This window comes from Manis javanica, chromosome 3 (genome assembly GCF_040802235.1).
Source record: "Manis javanica isolate MJ-LG chromosome 3, MJ_LKY, whole genome shotgun sequence".
Lineage (NCBI taxonomy): Eukaryota > Metazoa > Chordata > Mammalia > Pholidota > Manidae > Manis > Manis javanica.
In genome coordinates, this window is record NC_133158.1 from 13406152 (window position 1) to 13434031 (window position 27880).

The 27880-nt window shown below is 40.6% G+C and overlaps 1 protein-coding gene across 23 annotated transcripts in view; it reads right to left on the bottom strand.

The window, feature by feature from the left end:
• The window catches only part of MAGI1 (membrane associated guanylate kinase, WW and PDZ domain containing 1), a 589008-nt gene that overhangs the window by 232469 nt on the left and 328659 nt on the right, over window positions 1-27880 (bottom strand). For 22 of the 23 annotated variants that reach the window (XM_073230855.1, XM_073230854.1, XM_073230852.1 and 19 more), the window contains exon 2: window positions 1427-1543. In XM_073230855.1, the coding sequence (XP_073086956.1) occupies window positions 1427-1543 (117 nt within the window). Of the gene's footprint in view, window positions 1-1426; window positions 1544-20206; window positions 20229-27880 lie in introns of those variants that run through there. The other variant, XM_073230861.1, reaches the window with a different exon arrangement.

Consider the following 27880-nt stretch of genomic DNA (forward strand, 5'->3'; position numbering starts at 1 on the left):
TCAATCAATGAGTATTCCTAATTATTATTCCAAAGGCAAAGCATTATGTAGGATATTATTAGGATTATAGCGGTCAATTTCAATGCTGAAAAGCTAAAGAACTGAGAGCCAGAAATCCACACGAATACATCATGAGAACACCACCTCTGTCAAATGCAGCTCTCCATGCAACAAACGAGGCAACCTTGCGGCACTGGCCTAAGTTACCTTTTTCTCTTGGAGCCCTGGTAAAATGGATGGCAGAGGACTCTTCTAGAAACTATCCTGGACTTAAGGCCTATGTCCTTGCAGATCTATGGCATGCCTTAGATTAGTTCTATTATTTCGCAGTAATATCAGGTAACATTAGCACTCCAGCATACCACTTGCAAAATATTATTTTTTAAAGAAAACCATTTATAGCAAACAAATCACAGCAGTAAGCAGGGTACCTTCAAATTATTCCTCCTTCGTTTGCTAGTTTAAAAATGCTATTTCTAAAAACAATGTCAAATTTTGAAGGACTGCATAATAGAAGAAAATAAAACTTCCAAGTAATAAAGCCAGAATCATTCTTTCTCCTTATTTTGAATGAAATTGAGTAGTCGTGTATCTTCCTAGGATTCCTACCTCCTAATTAGCTGTGTAGGAATCTAGTTTGGTAGTAATAATTCACTACAACTGAGCTGCCAAGTTAGCTACCCCATGGACGGACATCTTTCCTTTCTTCCTTCCTTCCTCCATCCTTCCCTGCCATCCCTTAATACAAAACCCCTGCTTTCATGGCCCTTATGTCCTATTTCTTGCTTTCTCAGATTTAGTCTGGTCTCATGGGTTTTGAGCTTTAGGTTTTTCTTATCTGTGGAAAACATTTCCTTCAAACAGAATTTTACTTGGAATCTGGATTTACGAATCTTACAAAGTCGGGGAAGAAGAGAGAATCCACTGAGGCAGTCCATCCATTGAGGGGCCATTGGGGACCCAGTGATCTCCACAGAGGTCAACTTGAGGGCCCCTGGCCTGGCCCACCCATCACAAACAAAAATGGTTAGTATTTACGGAGGCTTTGCCACGCCTGTACTTTGCAAAAGGCATGCGTGCACCTCATCCCACTTACTCCTCCTAACGGTTCTCTAGTCAGTGTGACTGAGATGTCCTCTTTACTGACGTGAAAACTGAGCCTCCCAAAGAGAGTGAATGTAGCTGGCATTACCTAAGCCAGTAAACGGCAGAGCTGGGGCTCAAAAACCCCAGTGACTCACTCTGCTCTGTGTTGTAGGTCCCACTGTCATTCAGGATCCCCTGGACTCACAGAGTCACTAAGTGAGTGAGTGAACAAGCGAGTGAGCCACTAAGTGCTCCAGAACCAGCTGCTGCACGCTTCTTTCTCCCCCCCGGATTTTCACACACGCACCCGGCCCTAAGACACCCCAAACTGGCTACTTACAAGGCACAGCATGGCGGTAAAGGTTATCTCTTATGGTCTGCTGGAGCTCATGATCAGGAGACCCTTTCTGGAACCGCTGATTGAGGAAATGTCGCAGGTCCTTGTTCAGCTTCCCTCCTGCAGGAAATACATAAAACAGACAGAACACATCAACAATAGGGCTTCCCAGAGACTGAGCAGTTTGAGAGCTGAGTGCAGAAAAGCCACAGGAAACCATTCCAGTCAGCCACCCTCGGTCATTAGGAGGACTTACTTTAGGTTTTCCTCTGCAGGGGAAAAAGCAACCAAGTATGTAATAAAGATAAAACAGCATTGAAATAGCACTAATTTCAGGGTCCTATTTCACATAATACTAGAAGGCTGAAATAACAAAGAACTTAAACTAGACTATTACATTTGAAATATGCACTGCAGACACTTGCAGACACTATTAGAGGGAGAATAAATGGCTGAAACCTCAGAGAGGACAATCTGGCAATAGCTGACACACTATAAAATGTTCTTGGACCAGGGATCCTATTGGTGGAAATGTGCCTACTGATAAACTTGCAAAAGTCGGAGAAAATCTCCACTACTGTTTACTGTAGTGCTTTTATAACAGCAAATGAATAAAAATAAAACCAAAAAAACCTAGAAACATCCACCAGGGATCAACTAAGTAAAGCACAGTACACGCATAAAATAACTACTCTTCGGAAAGCTAGATCCTCCTGTGTTAATATTGACATAAAACACGTGGAATAGTGCATATTGCCTGACCCCATTATGTAAAAAAGGAATATAGAAAAGGAGAGACCACATCGTAATGGAACCATCAGGAAGTCTGAACAGTTTCATTTATGGGGAAGAACTTAAGCTTGGAAAATATAGGAGGGGATGCCACTCTTCCTTGTGTAAACAAGTAGACACAGAGTATACATCTTACTCTCCTATGTTGATTTGCAAACCCTAGATAGATATTGCTTTTTTATTATTGTCGTTTGAGCAATAGTTAGCTGGGTGGAGCTATGCAGTTATTTCTCTACACTTAAGAGAACAAACAAAAGCTAAAAAAGTATTATAATGTTACAAAAATGTGTCACAGAAGGGAGAAGGTAGCCAATTTTCTTCTAAAATTATACACACAAACTATATTCTACAGGATCAACAGAAGGCTTACAGATCAACCTAGCTCACCTTTATTCTCAGTGGGGAAAGATGCTTCATTGGCAGCTAAAAATAACAAGACTGAAATTGTCCTTCCATTTTTAGACAAGAAAAAAATTAGGTAACAGCATTTCTAGCCTTAGAGAAAACAATGCAGCGATACAGTATCCACGTGAGCCACGAAATTTAAGACTTCAGATGATCATTTCCCCATAGTCAAAAGGAGTAAATCCTAGGGCAGGAAACTGCTGATCATTATTTTAACATTAAATTCAAATCAAGACTCCCTGCCACAATTAGTTGATCATTTTAGAACATACTAACAAAACCCAATTTGAACTATTTTATTTGAGTCGTAGTATACCTAAGGTTTCAAGCAGGCAAAAGGCAAATAACATATATTTGAGTCAGCCTTCAATATTTCAATAAATACTCGATTATTCATCAGAAATTGACTGAATGAAGAAGACACCCACTCACCCCACTTACTTCCCCTCAAAATGGACCCAAGGTTTTAACAGTTTACAAAATAAGATTTTTGATTTGACACTAAGCACATGAAATGAAAAGATATATGGTATCATTAGTTATCAGAGAAAGACAAATTAAAACCATAGTGCCATCCTACTGCATACATGGTGAAATGGCAAAAAGGAAAAATAAGGACAATATCAAGTGTTAGTAAGACTGTAGAGCAACAAGTACACCGCTATTGAGTGTGTTAAGTGGCCCATCCTTTTGGGAAAACAATCTGGCAGTATCTTAATACAGTTGAACTTTCACTAACCAAATGACCCAGCAATTCCACTCCTACTAATGCAAAAGAAATGAAAACAAGTCCACACACACTTGTAGGTGAATCTTCATAGGAACTTTATTCGTCATATTACCGCTCCAAATTGGCAACGACCCAAATGTCTATCAGCAGATGTTTGGATAAGCAAACTGTATTGCATTCAAACAACTGGATGCAACACAACAGTTATAAGTAACAAACGACGGACACATAGAGTAACCTGATTAATCACCAACACATACTGCTGAGCAAAAGAACCTAGACACAAAAGGGAACATACCGTATGAGTCCATTTATATATGAACTTGTAGGACACGCTGAACTGTAGTGAAAAGCAGTTCAGGGGCGACCCGGGGTGGGGGTAGGTAGAGACTGCATGCAAAGGAGCATAAGAGAATCCAATCTATGGAGAGCATTGTGTCGCTTTCCAGCAATTGTGCTTTGGTTATCTGAGATGTTGCCACTGGGGGAATTGGTAAAGGGGTACACAGGTCCTCTGTGATATTTTCTTACAACTTCCTGAGAATCCACAGTGATCTCAAATAAAAAGTTTTTAAAAAGGGGGCACACAAGAGAACTTTTTTGGGGGAGATGCCAATATAGTAAATAATGATTGTGGTAGGGATGACACAGGCTTATACACTTACCAAAACTTATGGTACCATATATATAAATGGGAACATTTTGTAGTACGTAAATAGTCCCACAGTAAAATTGATGCCAAAGTTTAAAATATACATAATTATTGAATGACTATGTGGTAGGCACTATTCTACATGCTTAGTTCTCAATTTCTCCTGAGAGATGAACTAAAAGAAAAACAGTACAACTTAAGAGTTAAGCAGACAGGCTTGGGTTGGAATCCTGGCTCCACAGCTTATTTGGTGATGAACCCAAGCACATTGCTCAATCTCTCAACTTCACTTTTTTCATCTGTGAAAATAGAGCACCGATACAACAGTAGCTCTGTCCCAAGATTATTGTGGGATTAAGTGAGATTCCGACAGTGCTGGGCAAAGAGAAAGCACTCAATGAAAGACAGAAATTTTCATTATAATGCAGAGTGGACAACGGCTGTGGCGGGTGGGGAAAGAGCTAAGATCAGTCTGAAGATGGACTATCACGCTTCTTAAAAAGTGCACATAAACATAAAACTGCCCCTATTCACATAGAAACAGCCAGAAGCAAAATACAGGCATAGGGGAATTTGGATTAAGGGATGTTTCTAGAGTTTCTGGAAGGGAATAAAAGTCTACTTGTACTAGAATTGTCTGGACATACATAAACTGGTTAACATTTAGTGCATATATAATATATTGTGGGCACTGTGCTGGAGTTGAACTTCAGAAAATGAAACCAACTGGCCAATCACTGATATCTGATAGTCACACCTGCCAACTCAACCTCTAGGTATAGGGGACTCTGGAATTTGACCACAAGGATAACAAATATTTACCAGCAATATCGCCATTGCCTAGAACTTAGGGCTTATTGTGCCCTGAGGAGACCACAATTCTAGACTTTAAAAAGACACTGACAGCCATCATTTGAACCATGAGTAGTAAAGATGTTAATGGGATCCATATGTACTGCTTGAGTCAAAAGCAAAATGCAGTGAAGATTCAGAATACGGTCTCTCTTTATCCCACGAAGAACACAGGTTCACACTCCCTTATGGTGCACATGAGACAACAACTATCGGGGTGGACCAGGGGCATGTGGAAACGGAAGGCATTCTTAAGACAGAGATGCTCTGGGTTTACACTTGAGCTTTACGGTAAAACTAGCCAAGCTAGGTAAAGTTTATGACCATCGAAGTAACGCTCCTCTCCACTGTGATGTGCAAAAGGGCAGGGTTAACTATGCTTCCTGTTAACATTTACTCTGTGGTCCATGACATTTGTAAGCGGAAAGCCTCAACCTTCACATTACATTAAGAATACTGTACTTTTGGGCATCTAATCTCCAATTAATTGCCAATTGTTCAGGGGGCATGTCTATAAATCGTTGCCCAGTTGTCCAGGGCAGTGAGCCAATGAAATAATACATTGCTAACGAGAGAGTTTGTCATAGCCTCTTCATTTTCTTTGAAATGCAAGATTTATTTTGCAAATGGAAAAGAGAACACAGGTCAGGAAGATGTGGAACTTTTTCCAAGAAAAGGGTTCAGAACTCATTTTAAGACAGTTTTTTCATTTAAATGAGTAAAAATGGGCTTAAACTCTGTCCTGGATTTGCCATTATTTTATATGTTCATGTCCATACATCTGGGATTCTGTATCTTTTAAATTTACAACAATGTGTGTCTGCTTTTCTCACTCGCAGTAGTTTATAGAAATTCAACCATGTCAACTGATGTAATTTTTTAATTGTTTTAAATGTATAATAGTCCATTTAAAAAATATACTAAAATTTATTTCACCTTCTTAGAAAACTAGTCTATTTTCAGTGTTGCTGACAATACGACAATGCTTCAATTAATGCTGTCATCATGTTTAAAAAAAAAACAAATGTGTGAATTGTCTTTTCCTCTAATCCTAGAAGTGGACATAGGCCTCTTTAAGTTACCTACATATTGCTAAATTTTCCAAAATGATGGTTTCTGCCATGAGTTTTGGAGGTCCTGTTCCCCCATACTCAGGCCCACATTTGCTGTTATTGTATTAGGGGTCCCTCAGACCCGTTTTGGCTTTGGTTGTTCACTAGGAGATTCACAGGACTCAGTATACAATTGTGCTCATGGCCTGATTTATTATAGAAAAGGGGGACAAAGCAAAATCACCTAATGTTAAAGGCTAATTGGGCAAAAAAGTGCAAAGGAAATGGGGTGCAAGCTTCCAAGGATCCTCTCCATGCAGAGTGACATGATAATTCCCAGTGCAAGGATCTGTGACATGTGTGAATTATTGCTCACTAGGGACCCTCACTAGACACTCAGGGCCCAGAGCTTTATGAGGAGCTGGTCACGTAGGTAGCCTCTGCCTGGTGTCAAACCAAACTCCAGACTCTCAGAAGGGACAAATAAACTGTATCTTTTGCGTCAACAGTTATAGCAGAGTGAGCCACTCTTGGTAATTCTGGGAGTGGAAGGAACCCTCCTGAATCTCAAATTCCGAGATTCCAGCCAAGAGCCATCTTGGTAAGCAGGCCTCCTAACTAACAGTCCATCTTTAAAATATCTTCCTAATCTAATAAAGATAAAATGATATCTTGGTGCTGTAATAACGTATAATTACTGATTATAGTAGGCCTCCTTACCTCCTTATTCATGATATCAGTTACCCGAGATCTGTAAGCAGATAATCCTCCTTGTGACATATCCTCAAAAAGTCAGTAGCAGCCTAATGCTACATCACAATGCCTATGTCATTCACCTCATTTCATCTCATCATGTAGGCATATTATCATCATAGATCATCATGAGAAGAGGGGTGTGTACAATTGTACACCCAGACCAATAAGATATTTTGAGAGAGACATAGATAACTTTTATTAAAGTATATTATTATAGCTGTTCTACTTTATTATCAGTTATTGCTAATCTATTACTATTCCTAATTTATAAATTAAACTTTATCATAGATATACATGTCAGGAAAAAACATAGTGCATATATATATATGTGTGTATGTGTGTGTGTGTGTGTGTGTGTGTGTGTGTGTGCATGTATATAGGGGGGGGCTTTCATACTATCCACACTTCCAGGCATCCACTGGGGGTTTGTCACATATCCCCCACAGATAAGGGAGGATTACTGTACTAGTGAAATTCCTCATTCTGTCTTCTGCTTTGTTTTGTTTTATCTTTTACGTTTCCTCTCCTGTAACTTGCCTGTTAATATTCTTCGTGTTTTTCCTAACGGATTGTCTTGTTATTCTTGATAAGGTGTTCTTTATATATTCTGGATATTATTCCTTCAGCAATTATATTTATGTTGCAAATTTTGCTTATTATTATTTAAACATGATATGATCCCCTAACATAATTGAGTGGTGTAGCTACTCCAACTTTTCCCCGTGCGTGCTAGGTAGCTTTCTGCCAACTCAACCACAGGCACCATTTCCAAGGTGAAGGATCATAAGGATTCTGCTTGGTCTGATCTCTGTCTCCTGGAACATAGATCCCCAGGGAGAATGCTAGTCAGTAGACATTATCTTCATACTCAAGAAACTAAATCTTCAGAGAGAATACCTTGAGTCTTCTTAATCTATCCATTTCTGACCGAGAAGTCAAAAACACAACGCTTTCTCTGCCATATAAGCTCCAGAATATCCTCCTCTAGAAGGTCAAATAACATTCTTTCATTTCAATTATAATTTTGACTTTAATAGATTTTAATTTTCAGTACTGGGGAAAACTTGCATCAGGATATGAAACTAATCATACTTCCAGGAATTCTGCTTTAGCATACAATTTCTTCAAAGAATGATTATAGTTGCAGGAAAGACATATTTATTAAGGCAACATAAGTGGTTTGTACTGTGGTGAGGTATTACAGCAAAATTAAAAACCTTTGTCAGTTCCACAGTTTGGATTTATAAAGGATAGATTTTTTTAACACAACATTACAAATCGAAATACAAATTACCTACTTTTATGGTTTTGAATTTATAATCTGAAGTACATTTAAGGGAGCTTTGTCTAAAAAAGATGTTTGCTACTGGTTTCTTTCTAATATGTTTTTTCCTGACATTTATCTTACTGTAAAATTCCTACAAATTATTGGAGAGTTAGTACTTAGTGGTGACAGACTTTCAGCTGGGAGAGATGAAAAAGTCCTGGAGATGGATGGTGGTGATGGCTGCACAACAATGTGAATGTACTTAATGCCACGAAACTGTTCACATTAAAGAAAAAACTGTATGTTATTTATATTTTACCCCACAATCAAAAGGATATTAATATAGATTAACTACAAGTTTTGAGAAAACACACAGAAGTACAATAAGAAAGTTTGAAAAATCACCTGTATCTTCATTTGTATCACCAGTAACATTTGATACTGTCTGCCTGTGTGTGCATATGTATACATATGATACACATGCACTTCTAAGAGACTGAGACATTTGAGGAAATTCATTCACTCATTCCACAAATATTTATTATCTACAGACAGACGCTCTGTAGGCCCTGAAGATAAAACCTAATAACAACAAGTGTTCCTCAGCAGGGACTGACATGCATCTTTTAGGATAGATGGACAGGGCTGGCCTCCAGGCAAAGGTAATTGTTGAGAGCTGAAGGAAGATGAGAAGCGGATGAGTGCTGCAAAGTGTGGCGGGAAGAGCATTCTAGGCAGAGGGAAGCGCATGTGCAAAAGGTTTCAGAAGTGAAAAGGAACTTGGTGTGTTAGAAGAAGAGTATGAGGCTCAGAGAAGGTGCAACATAGACTGAGATTAAAAAGAGAAGCTGGGTTACATTTCCCTGTATGGCCCCGGAAGATGACTGGTTAGCCAGAGACGGGTAAGATTCCTCAAGGGAGGAACAACCTAAGACAGGCACAGTTGCAGGGGGGCCATCAGGTGAGAATTTGGGGATCAACAGAGGTGAGGCTTAGAACCTCACCCCCCTTGTTTTGAGAGAAATCTTCTGCATCCATGGATGTATTATTGCCCTTGTCTAGCTTGGATTAACACATAGTCTACAGGCACACACCTGATCATCTACATTTGCTCTCTTACAACACTAAACTATGTTTTCTATCTTTATCTTGTATCTACCTACCACTTCAGCATTTTATTAAAAAAAATACTAATAATATTAATAAAGGGAGAAATGTGGGATTCACATATAAATCAAGTATAAAAATCAAACGAATATTCATATTTGACCTGATTGTTTATAGTTCATAATGCGTGATCAAAACTGAAAGTTTCTGTGATGACTGCCCTTGTACTGTTCACCATGTAAGAACTTATTCACTATGTAAGAATTTGTACACCATGTAAGAACTTGTTCGTTGTGCTTCAGAAGATCCGAGACTGATGAGAATTAGGCTTGGGGTGGATTAATGATTGTGCATTGAGTCCCCTGTACAGAATTTTATTGTTGTTAACTGTTAACAATCATTTGATCAATAAATATGAGAGATGCCCTCTCAAAAAAAAAATGTTTACACTTTTCTCTTTCCAATCCTCTGTCCACTTATTTGGTTTTGTTGATACAATTTTAAGCCTATATAGTTCTAGACTGTTAATAAAATTTACATTTTAGTGTCTTCTAAAAAAAAAAAAAAAGAGAAGCTGGGGCCAGATCATTTTACGCCTTGAAGGCCATGATAAGGAGTTTGCATTTTATTCCAAGCTCAGTAGGACTCTACCAAAGGGATGTCGGTCAGGGTGCTGGGAAAGCCTGGTCTAAAATTGAGGTGGTTCTTTCAGCTGTGCAGTGGGTCAAGAGTAGAAGTGGGTGACAGGGTGAAGCCAACAGAGCTGGTCAAATGAGACGTCAAGTGGCCTGGACTGACAAAATGGGGACAAAGGGGAGATGTAATTTAAAGCTGGAACTGACAGGGTTTGCTGATGTGAGAGAGTTACCAAATGCAAGGAAGGAGTAAAAAAATGACTCCAGTGTCTGGGTTTAACTGGCCATGAACAGGTTTGTGTAGAACAGAGCATTCCATGGAGGTACCTATGAGAAAGGAGATGCATAGGGTCATGCCCTGTATGTGGATTTACATCCAAGTAATTTAGCACACAATTTGTAAGCATTTCCAACATACTATTAGTGCTCAAAAATACAGTTTAAAGCAACACAGTATTTTACCTCATCCTTCCATTACAATCTACTTGACCAATTACTAAGCATATAGATGGTTTCCACTGCAATTATCCTCCTTGTATCAAATCTATCTGTATTTCTGATTACTTCCTTGTGATATTTGAAGTAGAAATATTGGGACAGAGGGCTTAAAAATTGTTAAGGCTCTTGATGCAAATTCCCTCCAAAAAGACTGCATCATCTTCCTTTGTCCAGCTTGATTTTAAATGGCTCCAAAGTAGCTGTGTGGATTCATCATCATATTATCAGTTTCATGTTAATAGACATTTAGATGTCTTTCCTTTTAAAGAAAAAAAAAGTTATTATAAACAATGCTGCAGTGAAAAGTCTTGAACATGAATTTTGGCTGAAATTTCCTAGAAAAGGAGTTCCTACAGTAATGAGTGTAAACATTTAAGACCCTTGATACATATTAGCAAACTGCTTTCCAGAACGATTATACCAGTTTTTACTAATGTCTGAGTGAAGTACAGTATCTCGCATCCAACAATTACAGTGTCAAAATAAGAAAGATTTTTCCCCCTTTAATCACGTGATTTTTTTTTTCATCTTCCACCAATAATTCAAATAGATGCCAACACTGTATTAGAGAGGTAACATGGGTGGTCTATGTTCCTTGTCATTTTGAGACACTGCTGGTTACAATGAGAAAACTTAGAGAAAGGTCTGTTGACAAATAATGAATGAATTCCATTACCACATGTATTTCCATGAAAAAAAAAAGACAAACAAAACCTCTTGCTTCTAAAAGCACAAGAATTGGGAACACTCTATGTGTCACTTCCTTGCAGGATCACTTCCAAGGACCCTTCTCCCAAACAACATGCGAACATGGGTTAAGATCAAGGGTCATCAACATTTTTCTGTAAAGGGCCTTGGGCCAGACTGTATACATGTTGTCCAGCTTCGGGGGTACATCTGGCCTCTGTCCAACTAGTCAACTCTAACTTTATAGTACAAAAGCAGCTACGGGTTATACATAAACAAGGTTGTTTTCCAATAAAACTTTATTTACAAAAACAGGAGGCAGATGTGTCCCTGCACCTCCAGGCAAACAATTCTTTGGTAATTCTTGAAAGTAGAGGGTATTCATTACCTCCAAGATTAGTCTAAGAAGCATTATCCAGAAACTTACTGAAATTCAAATTCTTGGGCTCCACCCAAGATTAAACTGCATTAGAAACTCCGAGGGTCAAGTTCAGCCATCTCTGGTGTAACAGGTCATCCAGGTGATTCTAACACATGCTGAAGTTTGCTCACCATTGGGCTAAGCCACAGCAAAACCCCCTAACAAAATGTGGGGAGCTAGGCTCCGAGAACAAGCCTATTTCTCTGTTTCTCACACATGTTTCCCAAACCCCGCAAACCTCAAGTACTGCCACTCCACTATTGGGCTAATAATAACACCTTATAATAACAGGCACACACAAATGACTCCAGGCGGGCGGTATCTCACCAGACATGCAGAGACTGAATCCACTCCTAGTGGTACACATACAGTTGTTTTCTCAGACACGTCTCAGAACTTAAAAAGGAAAAAGAAAAGAAGAAGAAGAGCGTGTGCTGAGTCTGTGGTGTGACATAGAGGCCGCAGGACAGATTTATGTATGCTGATGAGGCTCTAGAAACTACTATTTACATTTAACTCCCCACACGGACAAGCACAAAACACTTTGCTAGCACTTCAGGACATTCGCTTCATTATTATTTCCTGCCTGCTTTCTCTGTTCTTTTCCTCCCGGTGAATCTTTTTATAACAAATTTCATCCCACAGTGAGAAGAAACTTGACTTAGAAACTTGAATTAAGCACAGAAAGAATAGCAAGGTTTAAATTCCATAGTCTCTAGTTTGCCATTATTTCCGGCCATTTGTGCTTTTTACTTTTATTCCAGTTAAACTACGGTAGTAGAATAACATCTGTTCAGAAAAATAAATAAATAAAAGATATACAGACAGAAAGCAGAAAGAGTTCTCTGTTGCTGGCAAAGTAATACAGCTGATCGGAGCTTATGTCCAGTCTTTATCAGCAAAATCCGTGCAGCCTCACCAAAAGCTCAAAGTCAGATGTCTCCACACTCAGAACCTTGAGTGGAATCTGAAAACATGTTTGTATCCTTCAAGAAGATACTACATTCTTAAAAAGACCCTCCACTGGGTCCTAACAGAAGTCTGTGTGGGCGATCTGCTGAATTTGAGGGACAACAGCGAACACTTACTGAGCACTTTCTATCCCCGAGCACCGAGAGCTGAGAAACGACTTCACGATCACCGTGCCAACCCAGCGAGGTTAGTTCTCTTTCCAGTCTCATTTTACAGATGAATACACCAGCACTCCTGGATTGACTAATCACCCAGGTCATTTTGGGAAAGAAATGGAAATACATGGAAATAGAGAGAGACGGAAGGGTGCGGGGCAAGATGTTACGAGCTGGTCAGTTAAGGTATATACATCATGCTGTTTTTTTCAACAGGAGTATGGATTTGAAATTTTTCAAAATGAAAAACGAGTGAGCTAAAATGACCATTTTTCTAAGGCAGCTACTTACACTCACCATGCCACTAGAAAACATCCCATCTAAACTAACCCATTGCATGGCGGTCCCAATACCCTCTAAAGGCTTACTGTGTAGAAACCAAGAAAGGGACATCTGAATGCCACTGGCTTCCAGAGAACACTTGGTCAGGGGAGTATAAGCAAGGTTTCCTTCCTAGAAACTGCACCTGTACTCTAAGATCTCAGGCACTGCTGACAAGCAGGATGTTGTAAATGCACTTTTGCAAATACAAGCTGAGACCCCACTGGCATTCAGAGGCCTAGAACATCCATGGTCACTGGCACAGCTGTTACCTTAACCTCCCAGCCTCACCCTAATTTATTCTCAGACAGGAATGGATAATCTGAGTCACAAACTATTTTCTAATATGGTCTGTTTTCTAATACATTTACACAAGAGCAGGCTGGGTCCAGGGTTCCAGGTTCTATCCTGGGAAATTACATGCAAGAAGGGTTACAGTAGAGCATGCCACTCCAATTTCTACTCGATTATGAGAGCAGAGACGACCAGCGATATCCACATCATTTGATGGGCCTGAAAAACCGTTTCTTATAAGCAGAGCATCCTTTTCAGTCCAACCTTTGCCCGGCACCCCTTTCAAATATTTTCCAAAGCTGGAAACAAAGGAGAGAGTCTGAAGTATAGGGTCCCAGACAGGTGAGAATAGAAAGAAAAACATCTAAGGCATCAGTAGGATTCTAGGGCAGATGCAGGCAAATTTATTCTGTAGGGTCACGTAATAAGTATTTTAGGTTTTGCAGGCTGTAAGGTCTGTGTTCTAACTACTCAACTCTGCTTTTTTTATCAGGAAATCAGCCCTAGATAATATGTAAATAACAGTGCCTGGCTGTGTTCAAATAAAACTTTATTACAAAAACAGGCAATAGGCTGGATTTGATCCACAAGCTGTAGTTTGCCATCCCATTTTAGAGGGTTGTGTCTCTCTCAAAAACATGCTACATTTCTGTAAGATGGCCAGGGGTGTGCATGCTTGTGCATCTCCATATGTGCAGGTAGCTCTGGGTGTGTAAATCATTCCCTTAGAAAAGGAGTAGGAAGGTGAGCCCTTAATCTGCACTGATGGGGCTTTTTACAAAAATACAAAACAGGTTAAAAATACCCCATCCCTAAGTCCTTTAGGAAATAAAACAATTCCACCTATTGAAAGACCTGGATAGCCTTCAGAGAAATTTATCAGATTATTCCCAAAACAAAATCTGTTACTGGTGTCAATCTCCAGTTTATACAAATATGCAGGATAGAAAAACTCACACATTATAAATAGGGATTTCCCTTTGATGATCACAAATATGATGCTTTTTTTTAATCATAAATTGCTTTCCTGAGCATTACCTCATTCAGTTCTTACAAACCCAGTGAGAAAAGTGGCATTATTCCCACTTGAAAACGGATGAAGAAAATGAGACCCCCAGTGTGGAAGTGATCAGATGCAGGACTAGAACCCAGAGGTTCCAAGTCCAAAGTTCTACACTCTCCCCTCCCCATCTTTGTGACTCCAGACAAGGAGTTTATCTAACAAGGAACAGTGGATCTTCGTTTTGCTAAAACCATATACTGATATTCTTCAAAACGATCAAGGTCAGGGAAAAGCAAGAAAAGACTTAAGAACCCAGTATAGAAGAGAAGAGTCTGACAAAACATGACTAAGTGCAGCAGAGTGTCTTGCACAGGCTCCAGGGACAGCAAGAGGACCCCAGAGAAAAACAAAATCAAAACACAATGGGTGAAACCCGAGCGAAGACTGGAGTTAATGGAAATGCACCAATGCTAACATCTTACTTTCGACAAATGAGCCATGTTTATGCAAGATGTTAGCATTAGGGAAAACGAGGTGGAGGAGACTCAGGAAATCTCTGTACTATCTCTATAACTTTCTTGCATGTAAAATATCCCAAAATAGAGTTCACTTATTCAAAATGTATGTAGAGCACCTATCACATGAATGTGGAGATTCTCGGGCTAGTTCATTATGTTGCAAGACCACAGACCTAAGAATTCTTAAGGTGGTTCATGTCTCTGGATGGACCACAGCTCTCTGTGTTAGAGAGTGTGACGTCTGCAGTATACCTGGTTAAAAATATTCAGGAGGGAGAGTTCTTACTCCAGAGGCTGATGATAGAGATTTCTAATCTCTGTAACTCCATGAGCAATTATCCCTTTCACAGGCTACCATTTTCATTCCATCTTACTGTAGTCTTTAAGCTGCTATACGAAAGTGATTATAAATAATGGGGCTATAAAAAAACCATTCCATAATTAGGACATTCACTGGCCATATGCCCACCTCAACAATGGAAGGTGATTTATATAAGGCAACCTCGTCGCATCTGCCAGCTCCTGATGGGCTCTCATGTGCACATTAACATCACTCTTAACGGCCTTCCTCTCCTTCACTAGCGAACAGACTGGCAAACTAAAGTGTTACAACTTTAAAAATTTTATATCCGAGGAAAGAAAAACAAACTCAAGATCCGTTCTCTGCCTTGCCGGAGGGAAAGCGCAGAACATACATAATAAACTGGACCAGGTCAGAGTCCTGGCCTTTGTCACAGAACAGCCAAGACTTCATTGAATCCAAGGAAAACTAACTCAAACCTAGCCGCCCAAATTTCGTCCTCTCAATGTATGAGATGTCAACAGACACACACTGAAGCCCATTGCTGCTCCACCAAGTGCTTCTCAAGCAGAGTACGGCTGGCACCTCAGGCCCGGCAGTCTTGCTCGTGGCTTACCATCTGGACATCTGCATCCCTCTGCTTGGCAGCCCCAAATAAATGCCCGGAGTGGGCCCCAGGAGTTGTGACAACCCTAGTGAGGCAGGCCCAGCCCTAGAGATGGGTAAACAATAGCAATCACGGACAGTTACTGACTGTTGAATTTTGTTTTTCATTTAGATCCAAGTGCATTTTAGAAAAAAGTATTGCAGAAGGGCATATAAATGGGGATGATTCCGAACTGCTGAGGTTAACTCTGCTGTATACATGCTTACATTCACATGCACGGCGTCCAGCATGGGGCTGCTGACCGAGGCGGCAGAGCTCAGAGCTGAGGTCGTGGTCTGAGCGGCCCTCCCCCTGCCGTAGAGCGAGGCCCTCTCTGACCAGTCTCTCTACCAAGGGCCACTTCCTCAGGCTGCTTCCTTCCCATTGGCTCTGCTTCACTGTGTTCATAGCCATTATTGTTCTTGGAAACGACTTATTTTCCTTTTTCTTATGTAGTACCTGTCACCTCTCTGAGAGTGTCCTATGAGAGCTAAGACCCTCTCAGCTTAGAGGCAGAGTCAGCAGAGACTTAGGGACTGACTAGAGGAATGGATGAAGGATGATACTAGTAAAATAGAAGCAGTGGCTGAACCAGAACCAGGTGGATGGATGTTCCATCCTGACTTTGCCGTTTACCACCTCTGTGTTCTTGGGCAAGTTCCCTTATCACGCTGGGTCTCGATTTCCTCATCAGGAAAATGGGGATGATGACAGTGCCTACCCAACAGGGCTGTCATGAGGAATAAATGAAAACATGCAACATAACAGTCAACAAATATTAGCTACCCTCCCATCATCTGACGTGAAAGTAATGTGACTCGAAAACACCTTTAATGGAATTTTATTTGTTCTCGAGGGGAGGAATTTTTTGAAGACTCATGATTATAACTGAACTTATAAACAAGTTAAACAAGCCTACCTTTCCATATCGTTAGACTGCAAACTAATTAAAACCTATGTGTCAGCACCAGATGGCTTTCACAGGCACGCTTTTGTTCATCACAGTACACTGTGTGGCCGAAAGTGTGCAAGCAAAGAGGCGGGATTTCCAGGTTTGTGTGAACAGTGACAACAGTGCGGAGTATCAAACAACTGCCCTCCACCCTTCAGCCCAGAGCCAGATGTCAGGGAATCTGCCATTCCTTTGTAATTCACCATGTATCTGTATATTCTTCATATACACATAACATTGTTCATTCATTATTTTAGTTTGGTTTATTTGATGACTAACGATGTTAGCCATCTTATCGTGTGCTAATGGAATGCCTACTTTACTTGTGAAGTTTCCATGCAAATTGCCATTTTTTTATTAGGTTATCTTCATAATATTGACCTCCAGGAGTTTCCTTTATACCCTGGATGCCAGTCCTTTGTCAGAAACAGATTTTGCAAATATCTCCTCCCAGTCAGTAGCGTGTCTATTCCCTTTCTTGGTAATGTCTTTTAATGAGAGTAAGTTTTGGTTGCTGATAAAGTCTAATTTATCAATTTTCATGTTTTTTTCTGTAGTATTCACTTGTTACAGATGAATCAGAAAACAGCATAATGAAGCAGAAAAACTCTAGGCAAAGGTGACGAGGCTTGGATTTGAGACCTAAATCTTGGTCATCTTTGTTTTGGGGAAAGTCATTTGTCAGGGTTCCTTTTATGTGTCAACTTGACTGGGCCACAGGGTGCTCAGATATTTGGTCAAATATTATTCTGCATGTTTCTGTGAGAATGCCTTTGAGTGAGTTTAACATTTAAATTAATAGACTGAGTAAAGCAGATTGCCCTCCCCAATGTGGGTGGACCTCAACCAATCCGTTGAAGGCTGAATTGAACAAAAGGGAAGAAGCTCCCATGAGTAGGAGGGAATTCCTCCTGCCTGAGCATTCAAGATGGGACGTGGGCCTTTTCCTTCCTTTGGACTTGAACTGGAACATTCTCTCTTCCTGAATCTCAGGCCTGCCAGCCTTCAGAGGGGAACTTACACTACTGGCTCTCCTGGATATCAGGCATTCAAACTCAGAATGGAGCTACGCAATCGGCTCTCCTGCGTCTCCAGCTTGCCAACTGCAGATCTTGGGACTTGTCAGCCTCCATAATTGTGCAAGCCAATTTCTTACAATAAATCTCTTTCTCTCTTCGTGTGTGTGTGTGTGTGTGTGTGTGTGTGTGTGTGTCCTATTGGTTCTGTTTCTCCGGAGAACTCTAATACATCCTCTACTCCTTTTAGCTCTGACACAGTATGTAACATTCTGATAGGTGCTTAATGAATGTTGATGAAATCCCTAATAAATTGGCCTCGTTCACATATCTGTAAAATGAATAGGCTCCATCTGACAAGCCCAGAGGTCTCTCCCATTCTAATAATCTGACACTTATCTTGATCTCACCTTTCCATTCCAGCAATACCTTCTTCCTTGGGGGTCATCTTCCAAAATTAATTGGGTTGTACCTCGCAAAAAAAGTGACAAACCATCCTCCTGGTTAATCAGCTGGGCAGTAATTCTAACAGGCCCCTGCTACATATAAACCTGCTCTGGCTGTCCTGCCCCCACTTTCTGGAAGAAATGCTAAAGAATTCAAACAGGTCAAAGTTGTTTGAGTGTTTACTCACAGTAAGGGTTGTAGCAGCTGCATTCTCTGTTTCTTCTCTAAACACAGAGCCTATATACAGACATACTCACTCCACTTCTAAAATAACATTTTTAAAACTGCAACAAAGATGCCAAATGAGCAGATAAACCCTCTGACTGACTGCCACTGTTCGGCAGGCAAGTCCCAGACCCCAGAGCCACCAAAACATGGAAGGGGATCCAACTGTCAAAGGAACAAATGCAACAGGTCAACACCTCAGCCTTGGGAACCTGTGATAACCCTCTTTTTCTGCACTTGAGTTCATAACAGTCCTTAAGAGGGGGAAATTTATCTGCAGAAATTTAAATAAATTTTGTAATTCCTTTTGAGACTCATCTGCACCCGAGGGAGATGCCAACCCACAGTTGAAATTCTTGCTTTATAATAACCTTATATGTAAAAAGGAAATTAGGGGCCAGTGACTGAAAGTTACGGGGAGAGCCTCAGCTCACTGGGCTTCCCCCACATGGCTTTAACAGCATAAGCAGAGAGCTGCTCTCTCTTCCGGTGCTGGAATGTTCTAACAACTGGGAACCAGCCAGGCTCACTCAGAATTTAAGTGGGAACTGGACATAAGCTCAAAGGGAGAGGTCTGAACCTTGCTGAATGGTAGAGTCACCTTGGATACATCTAAAATTACACGGGTGTCTAGGTCCCCACTGGAAATTAATTAAGTAAGAATCTATGGGGTGGGATTCGGATTTTATTTTTTCATCTCCCAGTGATTCCAGTGGGTAGCCAAGCTTCTAAGCCTAGCCTGCTTCTCTGACCCTGAATTCTTAGTGGATTCACTAATTGTGAGACTATGCATACAGAGCCTTCTGTTTATAGACCATCCTCTAAGAATCGACTCAGATCGAGTGCCCTGAGATTCAAAGTAGAAATATTAGACTCTGAACCAGGAATAGGGTGGGATGGATGGGAGGGAAGAAGATCAAGGGAAAAGAGAGCTGAAAAAAATAACACCTTAGAGTCACAGCCCTGGGAATTTAAATTGGGTTTCTACCTGCCCTGACTGGAAAAGAAAACTCAAATTGGCTGGGTAGAAAATTCACCTCAAAGGATCAGGGGGCTGTGGGTGCCCTGTACTTTGATGTCTCTCTCACTGTGGCTCTGCCACACTTTTTGCTTTCACACCAACTCCTGAATAAAGTCCTGACTTAACTCATGTTTAGTTTGAAGAACACACACCAAATGTAAAGGGTGGGATAGGGGCTGGGGGGACTGTGGTTTCTGCCTGGCTGTATTGGATAACGAAAAGCAAGGTGAGAGGGTGTGTTGGGGGCACAAAGGCGGGGCTTTCCTATCCAGAAATAATGATATGATGCCTTCAAAGTGACACAGACTGACTTATGAAGCTGCCTAAAGCACGGACACATTTAGAAAGAGCTAGAGTAGATGAAAGAGCGAATAGAAGTCTCCCCTAAACTAAACACGATTCAAATGTGACTGCTGTGAATTGGGTAATTAATCTGTTGATGGCTTGATTCTATACTCAAGCTAACACGGAGCCATGTGCCACCTCAAAAGGTTTCTTGAAGCACTAACTCCAGTCGATGCTTTCAGCCACTCCCAGACCCCAATCTAGCATTTCAGTGCTCACAGCAACAATTTCCTTTATGCGATATTATTCTACCACTAGTCAAAGATACAGGATCTATTACAATGGTGCCCTCTCTCCAAAAGACTCCTAGGATGAGGGAAAAGACTTCAAAAATGTTCCACCAGCAACAAAACATTTAAGCCCAGCCCAAAAAAAAAAAAAAACCACTTTCTTCATCCTGATATCAAAATTGTCCATAGAATGTTTCATTTGGGCTTACCTAGACATCTACCCTATCTTAAACCTTGTTATCTAGGCTTTATGTATATATGCTGAAATCACACCGGTAACTTAAAAGTTCAAACAAAATCACATTTATGAAAGTAAAGCAGTTACACTTTCCTTCCTTCGCTAGTTAAAGGAAGACTAGCTTAACGTTTGCGTTTCTCTCCATAATTAGAAAGACTCTGGAAAGAGAAAATGTAGTCAAACAGGCTTGAGCAGAAAATAGCAAGTCCCCTATATAAAAGAGTAACAAAGAATAAAAGTTTTACCTCTCATTTGATAGGTATTACCTGCCTGGAAATGAAAACATACTCTGTGCTATCTCCAGAGAAGGCTTCGGTTCCAAAATGAAGGTCTAATGTTTGAATTGTGCAAGCCAAATCAGCCTGGAGAAACAGAAGGCTCTGCTGAGCTTCGGCAGAACAAGCCCTAACATAACATGCCAAGGAACGCGTTTGACAAAAACAGAAGTAGAAAAATATTTTCAAAATCGGTTCTTGGCTTAAATATAGCATTTGGCACCTCAAGTAAACACAGAGAACTAACTTGGTGATGCCATGTGATTTTCTGAACAGCGGCAAGCCAGATGGTGGGGTAGGTTATTCATTTCTCAGCTCATTCCCCTCTCTGCCCTCCCTGGAGTGACTTCCCAGTTCAGGGTCCCTTACAAGAGATGGAAAGAAAACAACTAGAAAAATGCATTTAACCCATTTTATTAGTAATGATCATCTCCTTTAAAGCCAAGCTCAGGCCATCTCGACAGCTCTCATTATTACACGTTCTCAGCTGTAGAACCAAGCCAGTGTCTCATGGGCGGTCTGTAAAAAGTTAAGGGGTAACACTTTCCCATCTGGGAAGATGGGGCAGGTCTATGCCTTCCTATTCCTCCCACAAAGTACAACAGTAGGCCTGGGATGCCATCTAGAAGGCAAACAAGAAGTCTCGGAAACATAAACAGAAGAAGGCAGACGAGTTGGGAGCCGCAGGACAGACCTCAGCTGGAGGTGTATTCCTGGGGGGTTTCTTTATGCCTCAGATATCCCACAATTGGAGCTCCCGAAGCTGACAAGCAGTAAACGCCAGAGGGTAAGGACAAAAAGCTCCAACACAAGCCTGTTCTCTCTGACTAAAGAGCCAGGGAAGAGGGAGACTAGCAAGGCAGAAAATTTTTAGACAACAACTGCTCTACTCCAGCCAAACACCACTATGGTCCTACCAACACCTAGTCCAGAAACGATGGACTAAGGAGCCTAGACTTCCACCCTCTCTGGGCTCTAATGATGTATCCCAATCTGCCCTCAGCATGCCAGGGTGATGCAAAGAAAAGAGGGGACAGACAGATTTTTCAACACCGCTAGGCTACAATGAACCCTTCCCTCCCTATGCCCCCCTACCACCACCAGATGTGAAGTCCCCATAGGAAGCCACAGCGGGAACAAGAAGCCACTCCTCCCCACCATCAAGATTCAGTGGGGAGAAGGGGAGAGCCCTGACTTCTGCCCAGCCCTGGCAGTGACACGTGTCACCCCATTCTTGGCCAAAGCAGTGCCAGTCCAAACCATGGAAAACAGAAAATGTCGAGTAAGATTCTGAGCCTTACGACCTAATACCCCAAATACGTACATTATCATTGGAAATCCCTTACCATAAAAAGAATCAGGAAAATAGCTGGAATGAAGAAAACAACCAATAGATGCCAACACGGAGGATGTCAGAACTACCTGACAAAGATTTTAAAACATTAATATGGAAGGGCAAAGTAGCAAACCAATGTTTTGAAAGAATCAACTTAGAGGTTATCAGTTTACTTAAGTTCAAGACTTCCTATATAACAGTAGTATTCAAGAGTGGGTGACACTGAAGGAGGGCTAGACACACAGGTGGGATGGAATACAGAATCCCAAAATAGACCTACACAGAAAAGCTCAACTGATTTTTCACAAAGGTATAAAAGCAACTCAGTGGAGAAAAGCTTACCCTTCCACTGGTGCCAGAAGGACAGATTTCCATAGCCAAAAAGGATGAAACTTACATCTCACACCTTATACAAAAATTAACTCAAAGCAGGAGATGGACTTAAATCTAAAACTACATAACATTTACAAAAAAAAAAAAAAACACACACACAAGAAAAATCTTTTGTATCTAGAACTACATAAAGAGTTCTTAGACTTGACAAAAAAACCATGATCCATGAAGGGAAAACATAATAAATTTGGCTGCACCAAACTTAATGTCTTTTTTTTCCTACAAAAGATCATTAAGAGGATGAAAAAAAGCAAAAGAAAATGTTTGCATGCCACATAGCTGACAAAGGACTAATCTCTAGAACAGATAAAGAACTGTCAATCCTCAACAGTAAATAACAACAAAAACAAATAACCCAAGTAGAAAACAGGCAAAATATATAAGCAGACACTAAATATATGTCAGCCATGAACACTTTCCCCAAAGACAAACAGATGGCAATTAAGCATATGAAATGATATTCAACATCATCAGTGACTCAGAAAATGCAAATGAAAACCACAAGATATCACCACATACCTATCAGAATGGCTAAAATAATGACAGCACCTAATACTGGCTATACACAGAGAAGGTGAGTCACGCCTACACCACTGGTGGGAATAAAAACAGATACAGTTACTCTGGAAAAGTGTGCAGTTTCTTAAGTATCTAAACATGCAACTATAATATGACTCAATAATTGTACTCTGGACATTTATTCCAGTCAAAGGAACAGTCATGCTCACACATAAACCTGTGCATGCATGTTGGTGGCAGCTTTACTTGTAATGGTCAAAAAAAAATGGAAATGACCAAGATGTCCTTCAGTGGGTGAACAGTTAAACAAACTGTGGTAAATCTATGCCTTGGAATACTACTCAGCAATAAAAAAGGAGGAGCTATTGATACACACCACCAACCACCTAGCTGAATCTCCAGAGAATCATGATGAATGAAAATGCCAATCCTGGATGGCTACTTTCTGTATGATTCCATTTATATAACATTCTTGAAATGAAAAGAGGCTGGAAGAGGCAAAGAGGCGATTCTCCCCTACACCTTCTCAGGGGAGCACATCCTTGCTGACACCTTGATTTCCAACGTTTAGACTCCAGAACTAGAGAAGAGTACATTTCTCTGGTTTTAAGCCACCAAGAGTGTGGTAGTTTGTCACAGTAGCCACAGGAAACTAATACACTAGCCATTACCAGCAGCCTGTGGGAACTTGTTGAGAATCCAGATTCTCAGGTCCTAACCTGGGTGTCATGAATTAGAATCAGCATATAAACAATGTTTGCAAGTAATAACAATGTGATTACTATGAGAGGCAATGATACAAACTACTACACAGTTCTTATCATAGTAATGACTTTGGACCAACATGGAAAGCATTTATGGCATCAACATATGTGACCTAAGTAGGGTACACATTTGAAATTCCATGTTAATGTGATTTGTGTGTGGGTGTGCATACAGTCAAGGCCTGGATGGAAATACGCAAAAATACATACAAACATACATAAATAGATGTTTGGGGGTGGAGGGATTGTGCCTCCCTCCCCCTAAACTCCCCCACTTCATTCTCAACACTTCATTTAATTCTGCTAATATCATTTATGATCATTTTTTTAAGGACAGTGTAGCCTTATATGGGGAATGACATTTTGCCTTTTTTTGCAAATGATGACATGGAAGAATGAAATCCCACGCAATAAACTTACCCAGGCTGGTTAACAACCAGGCCTATAACCTGGCTTGGTTTTAGCCACTTCAACTGCCTATAAGAACACAACAAAATATTGTCCAGAGGTTTCTCATCTGAAGGACCATCCAAAGGGCTCAAACACACGCGAGAGGTCAGGTCCCAGTGGCCAGCATACTCCTATTCCGTACGTGTCTGAAGTTTCTGAGCCTACATTTGCTCCAGGATGCAAATCTGGCAGTGAGCACCCAGCCAGCGCCCAGTGGAAATGCCCTGTGCCCTGTGCGTGATGGCGGTTGGCTGTATGCCTGACATTGTGGCTTAGGGACTTTCACCTTGAGCCCACTTTTCCCGCATGCAATGAGCAGTACCAGACAATGAAGTCAGCTGAGTGCTACTCAGTGAGTCACCTTCCCAATCCTTTGCTTCCTTTCTCTCCAGGCAGGCTGATGCCCCAGGCATGCCAGCCTTGTACATGGCACCAAAAAAACGCCACCAGACTTTCAGAGGCTCCAACAGAGATTTTCCACATATTCGGAAACAATAATAGGCTGCATTCAACCCCAAAGTTAATTTTTCAAATAATTGGTACTAAGAGCCAATGTCCCTCCCCCATCTTAAAATGACTACATTTTAATTTACATAAAATGATTACATGGACTTTTCAGCCCATCTTTAGAGAATATAATATGCCTGTTCAAACATGTTCAACCATATTTATATGTAAACATCTAAAAACCTATCTTCTTTATTTTACTGAGAGGGGAAAAACACTTTAATTAAAAAGAGAATGCTAAGTCCACTAAACAAAACATATCTACTTCCAGACTTCAACACTTATTTATATGCATGACATCCAAAATGAAAACTAAATGAGTTTCATTCTTTTTTCTGTACTAGTCACACTCATGCTATGAAGTCATCATTTAAATATTTTTAACTCTTATTATCAGAGGGTAGATAGATAATTAAACACCCTTCTAAGAACTTTTTTTCACCTCCAAATATGAAGTAGTGCCATTTTTAAAGATTTCGAGAAGAAAATATGATTTATAGTCATTCAAAGGGAGTAAAAGAGGAGAAATAACAACTTAACATCTGGAAAAAATAAAATGTTGCTTTAACTCAGGCTCTCAACCTGGGCACTACTGACATATGGGGCCAGATGATTCTTTGTTGGAGGCTGTGCAGTGTGTCAAAGGATATTTAGCAGCATCTCTGGTCTCTACTTACTACACGGTCAGAGGACAAGGCTTGTTTTCCACCCATAAAACCAACAACTTCTCCACACATTGCCAGACATCTCCTGGGAAACAGAATGACCTCAGGTGAGAACATTGCTCTAAGTCAAGCAATAGGGCAGCCTAGTTAAATTCTGAGCTATAATTACATGTTCCCTTGGCCTCTCTGGGTTTAGTGATTTGCCAACCCAGTAGAAGGACTGTCACCCTTCAGCTTCCTATGACCCCATTTTAGAAATCACCCAAATATTAGCATATTTCACCCAACAGAAGGGCATGAATGAAGAGGCCTCAGTTTACAGGAGCTGAAATAAGAGTGGTGGTAACTGGTCACTGATCTTTCTAGACACTAGGGTATGGTTCTGAAGCCTGAGGCCAATGACCAGAGTTACTAGGAAGCATACCTGAGAAAGTCACAGAAATGTGGGCAAGCAGACTACAGTCCCATCCTATTATCATTAAAAATATGACAACCTATTAGCCTAAATTGCTGGAGTCCAGGAAACTGGAATAGTCAGGAGAAGCCCACCAGGTGAGCTAAGGCATCCAACCAGCATCCAGAGGTCACCTGTGGTCTCAAAACATAACCTCAGTGGGGGTAAGCAGCCCTGTATGTTATTTTTATATTTCTTTCCCCATAGAAATCCACACTAACCTCACAACAGGAGGAGGAGGAAAGAGCACCTCCTCACACCTGAAAGCCATCTTTGAATCCTTCCAGCATCCATATCCCCACACCATGTCAATTGCCCATGTCTTCAGTCCCCCCTCCTGTGAGGCCCACTTCTTCCCATCACACCTTTCCTTGCTGGACTATTACAGAAGCCCCTAACCAAGTCACACAGCTTCTAGCTTTGGTCTCTTCCATGGGACACAAAGCAATCTTTCAAAAACACAAATCCAATGTGCTTAAATGAAATCCACACACTTTCAAGCTTCCATGTTACCTGGACCATGATTACCTGTAAGACAGAGGATGGGGAGGGACACAGAAAACAATGTCATATGCAATGAACTCACAGCCTACAGAGGGTTTGCTACTTAAAGAGTTTAAGAAGCCAGAATCATTGATAACCCAAATTACATCTAAAAATCCCCCTAAACTGCCAGGACCCAGACTTTTGGAAGCTGAAAGGCCAAACATCAACCTCTCTAGTTTCTCTTTGAATTTCTATCATACCTGCCCTTTCCTTGCAACAGTGAGAGGGAGCCAAGCTAAGGTTAGTTTAAATCTGGCAGGAGTGGAGGCTGGGAAAATGGCATTGGTAGTAAACTTTATTTACAATGTGACTCTGGTATAAATACACGTAAGCATGTAAGCATTATATTTCTGTGTTCTGGGAGTAGGGGGGCAGTGGGGAGAGAGGGCTGTTACACACAGAGTTACATGCAAGGCAAGTGAACTGAAAAAAAAAACTACAGCCATTATGTTAACAGGAATATCTTTGGGTGGTGTGATAAGAGGGATTCATTTGATTATCAATACTTTCATGTAGTTTCCATTAAAATACTAGAATAAGAAAAATACATAAAAACTCTAAAAAGACATTTTTTAAGTCTTTATATATACACTTAGATATAAAACAGATGGCAACGGTAGAATCAAATTACTCTAGAATGAAAAGATTTAACACTTGCCCTTATGCGTCTAAGCTACAGATCTTTGAGCCCAGAGAATGAAGCGCAGAATGGAAACTGTTGTCATTTGGTGGTTTCAAAAATCAGTCCTTCCAGAGTTTTTAATATACACACACACAAGACACACAAAACTGAAAGCATAGAAATTTTCAGTGAAATTGTTAAATGGTTGCAGAATACTAGTGTATGTATTAAAGGTGTGAGGAGGGCTATGGGGGGGCTGACCCACCTTGAATGTAAACAAAGAGAAATGCAGGTTCAAAGTATATCTTCCTCATAATAATCAGTGAAAAGGCTTCTTTGCCACTTTCAAATCAAAGGTTCCAGGAGTATTAAAAGCTTCAAATTCATAGCTTCATTCAACACACGCTATTGAGTCCCTTGCTGTGTGCTAGTAAAATATGAGTAGTGACTGTATTTTATGCATTGAAGAAAGCCTTTTTCATTATAGGCACAGTTATATACCAATTTGCCAAATCTTACCAACTCTTACCTCTGCTTATCCAAAAGCCACAACAGGAATCTTAGGGCATGAAATGAATCTTTCTGTAGGGACCACCGACTGCTTCATCTCATTCTACAGGTGGTAATTCTTACCCCAAATTTCTGAGTGTTAGGCCTCAAGTATAAGAATATAAGCTATATTGTCTTTAGGGCCCAGTTGTTTTTTAAATGCAAAATCTTAAGCGTAGATTGCCTGTGGAGTGATTACATGTACTTAGCAATTGTCAAATAATTTAAATTTAAACATGAAAGAGCCTGTTGCTATTCCCCCATTTCTTTCCTATCAATTTCAAAATGTGAAAATTGTCTCCTGCCCTGGCACAACAAGCCCATTTGCAATCATTAGGGCCTTTATAGGCTCCCTTTATTGCCCCCAGTGTGTTTTCCTACCAGTGTGAAGGCCAGTGCCTGGGGTCTCATTCAACTCCCTGGCATTCTAGCAGTGTGATAGCAAGTATAGACACGACACTGAGAGGAGACAGGGGAAAATCAGCATCTCGCCACCTGTAGTCCCAGATGGCATTGGAAGACACTTCACTAAAAACCCATAATGGCTTAAAACACATACAAAGCAAAGCGCTAATTAAAAGGAAAAAAAATCCACATCCAGCCACACAGAATTATGGTACATACACAATCAACTGTGACTTCTGAAAGAGAACCAGGCCCAACTCCAGTAAAACACAGATGAGAAAATAAAGAGCTCTTCTGTTTCTCCTTCCAACAATGGCACAATGAAATTCATACAGACTGATGCATTCTAAGAGTTTTCCCATTTTGCTCACTTTGAAATGTAGAGATTTTTGAGATGTCTTCATCTACCACCATGTGTGTCTACGATTGGTTAC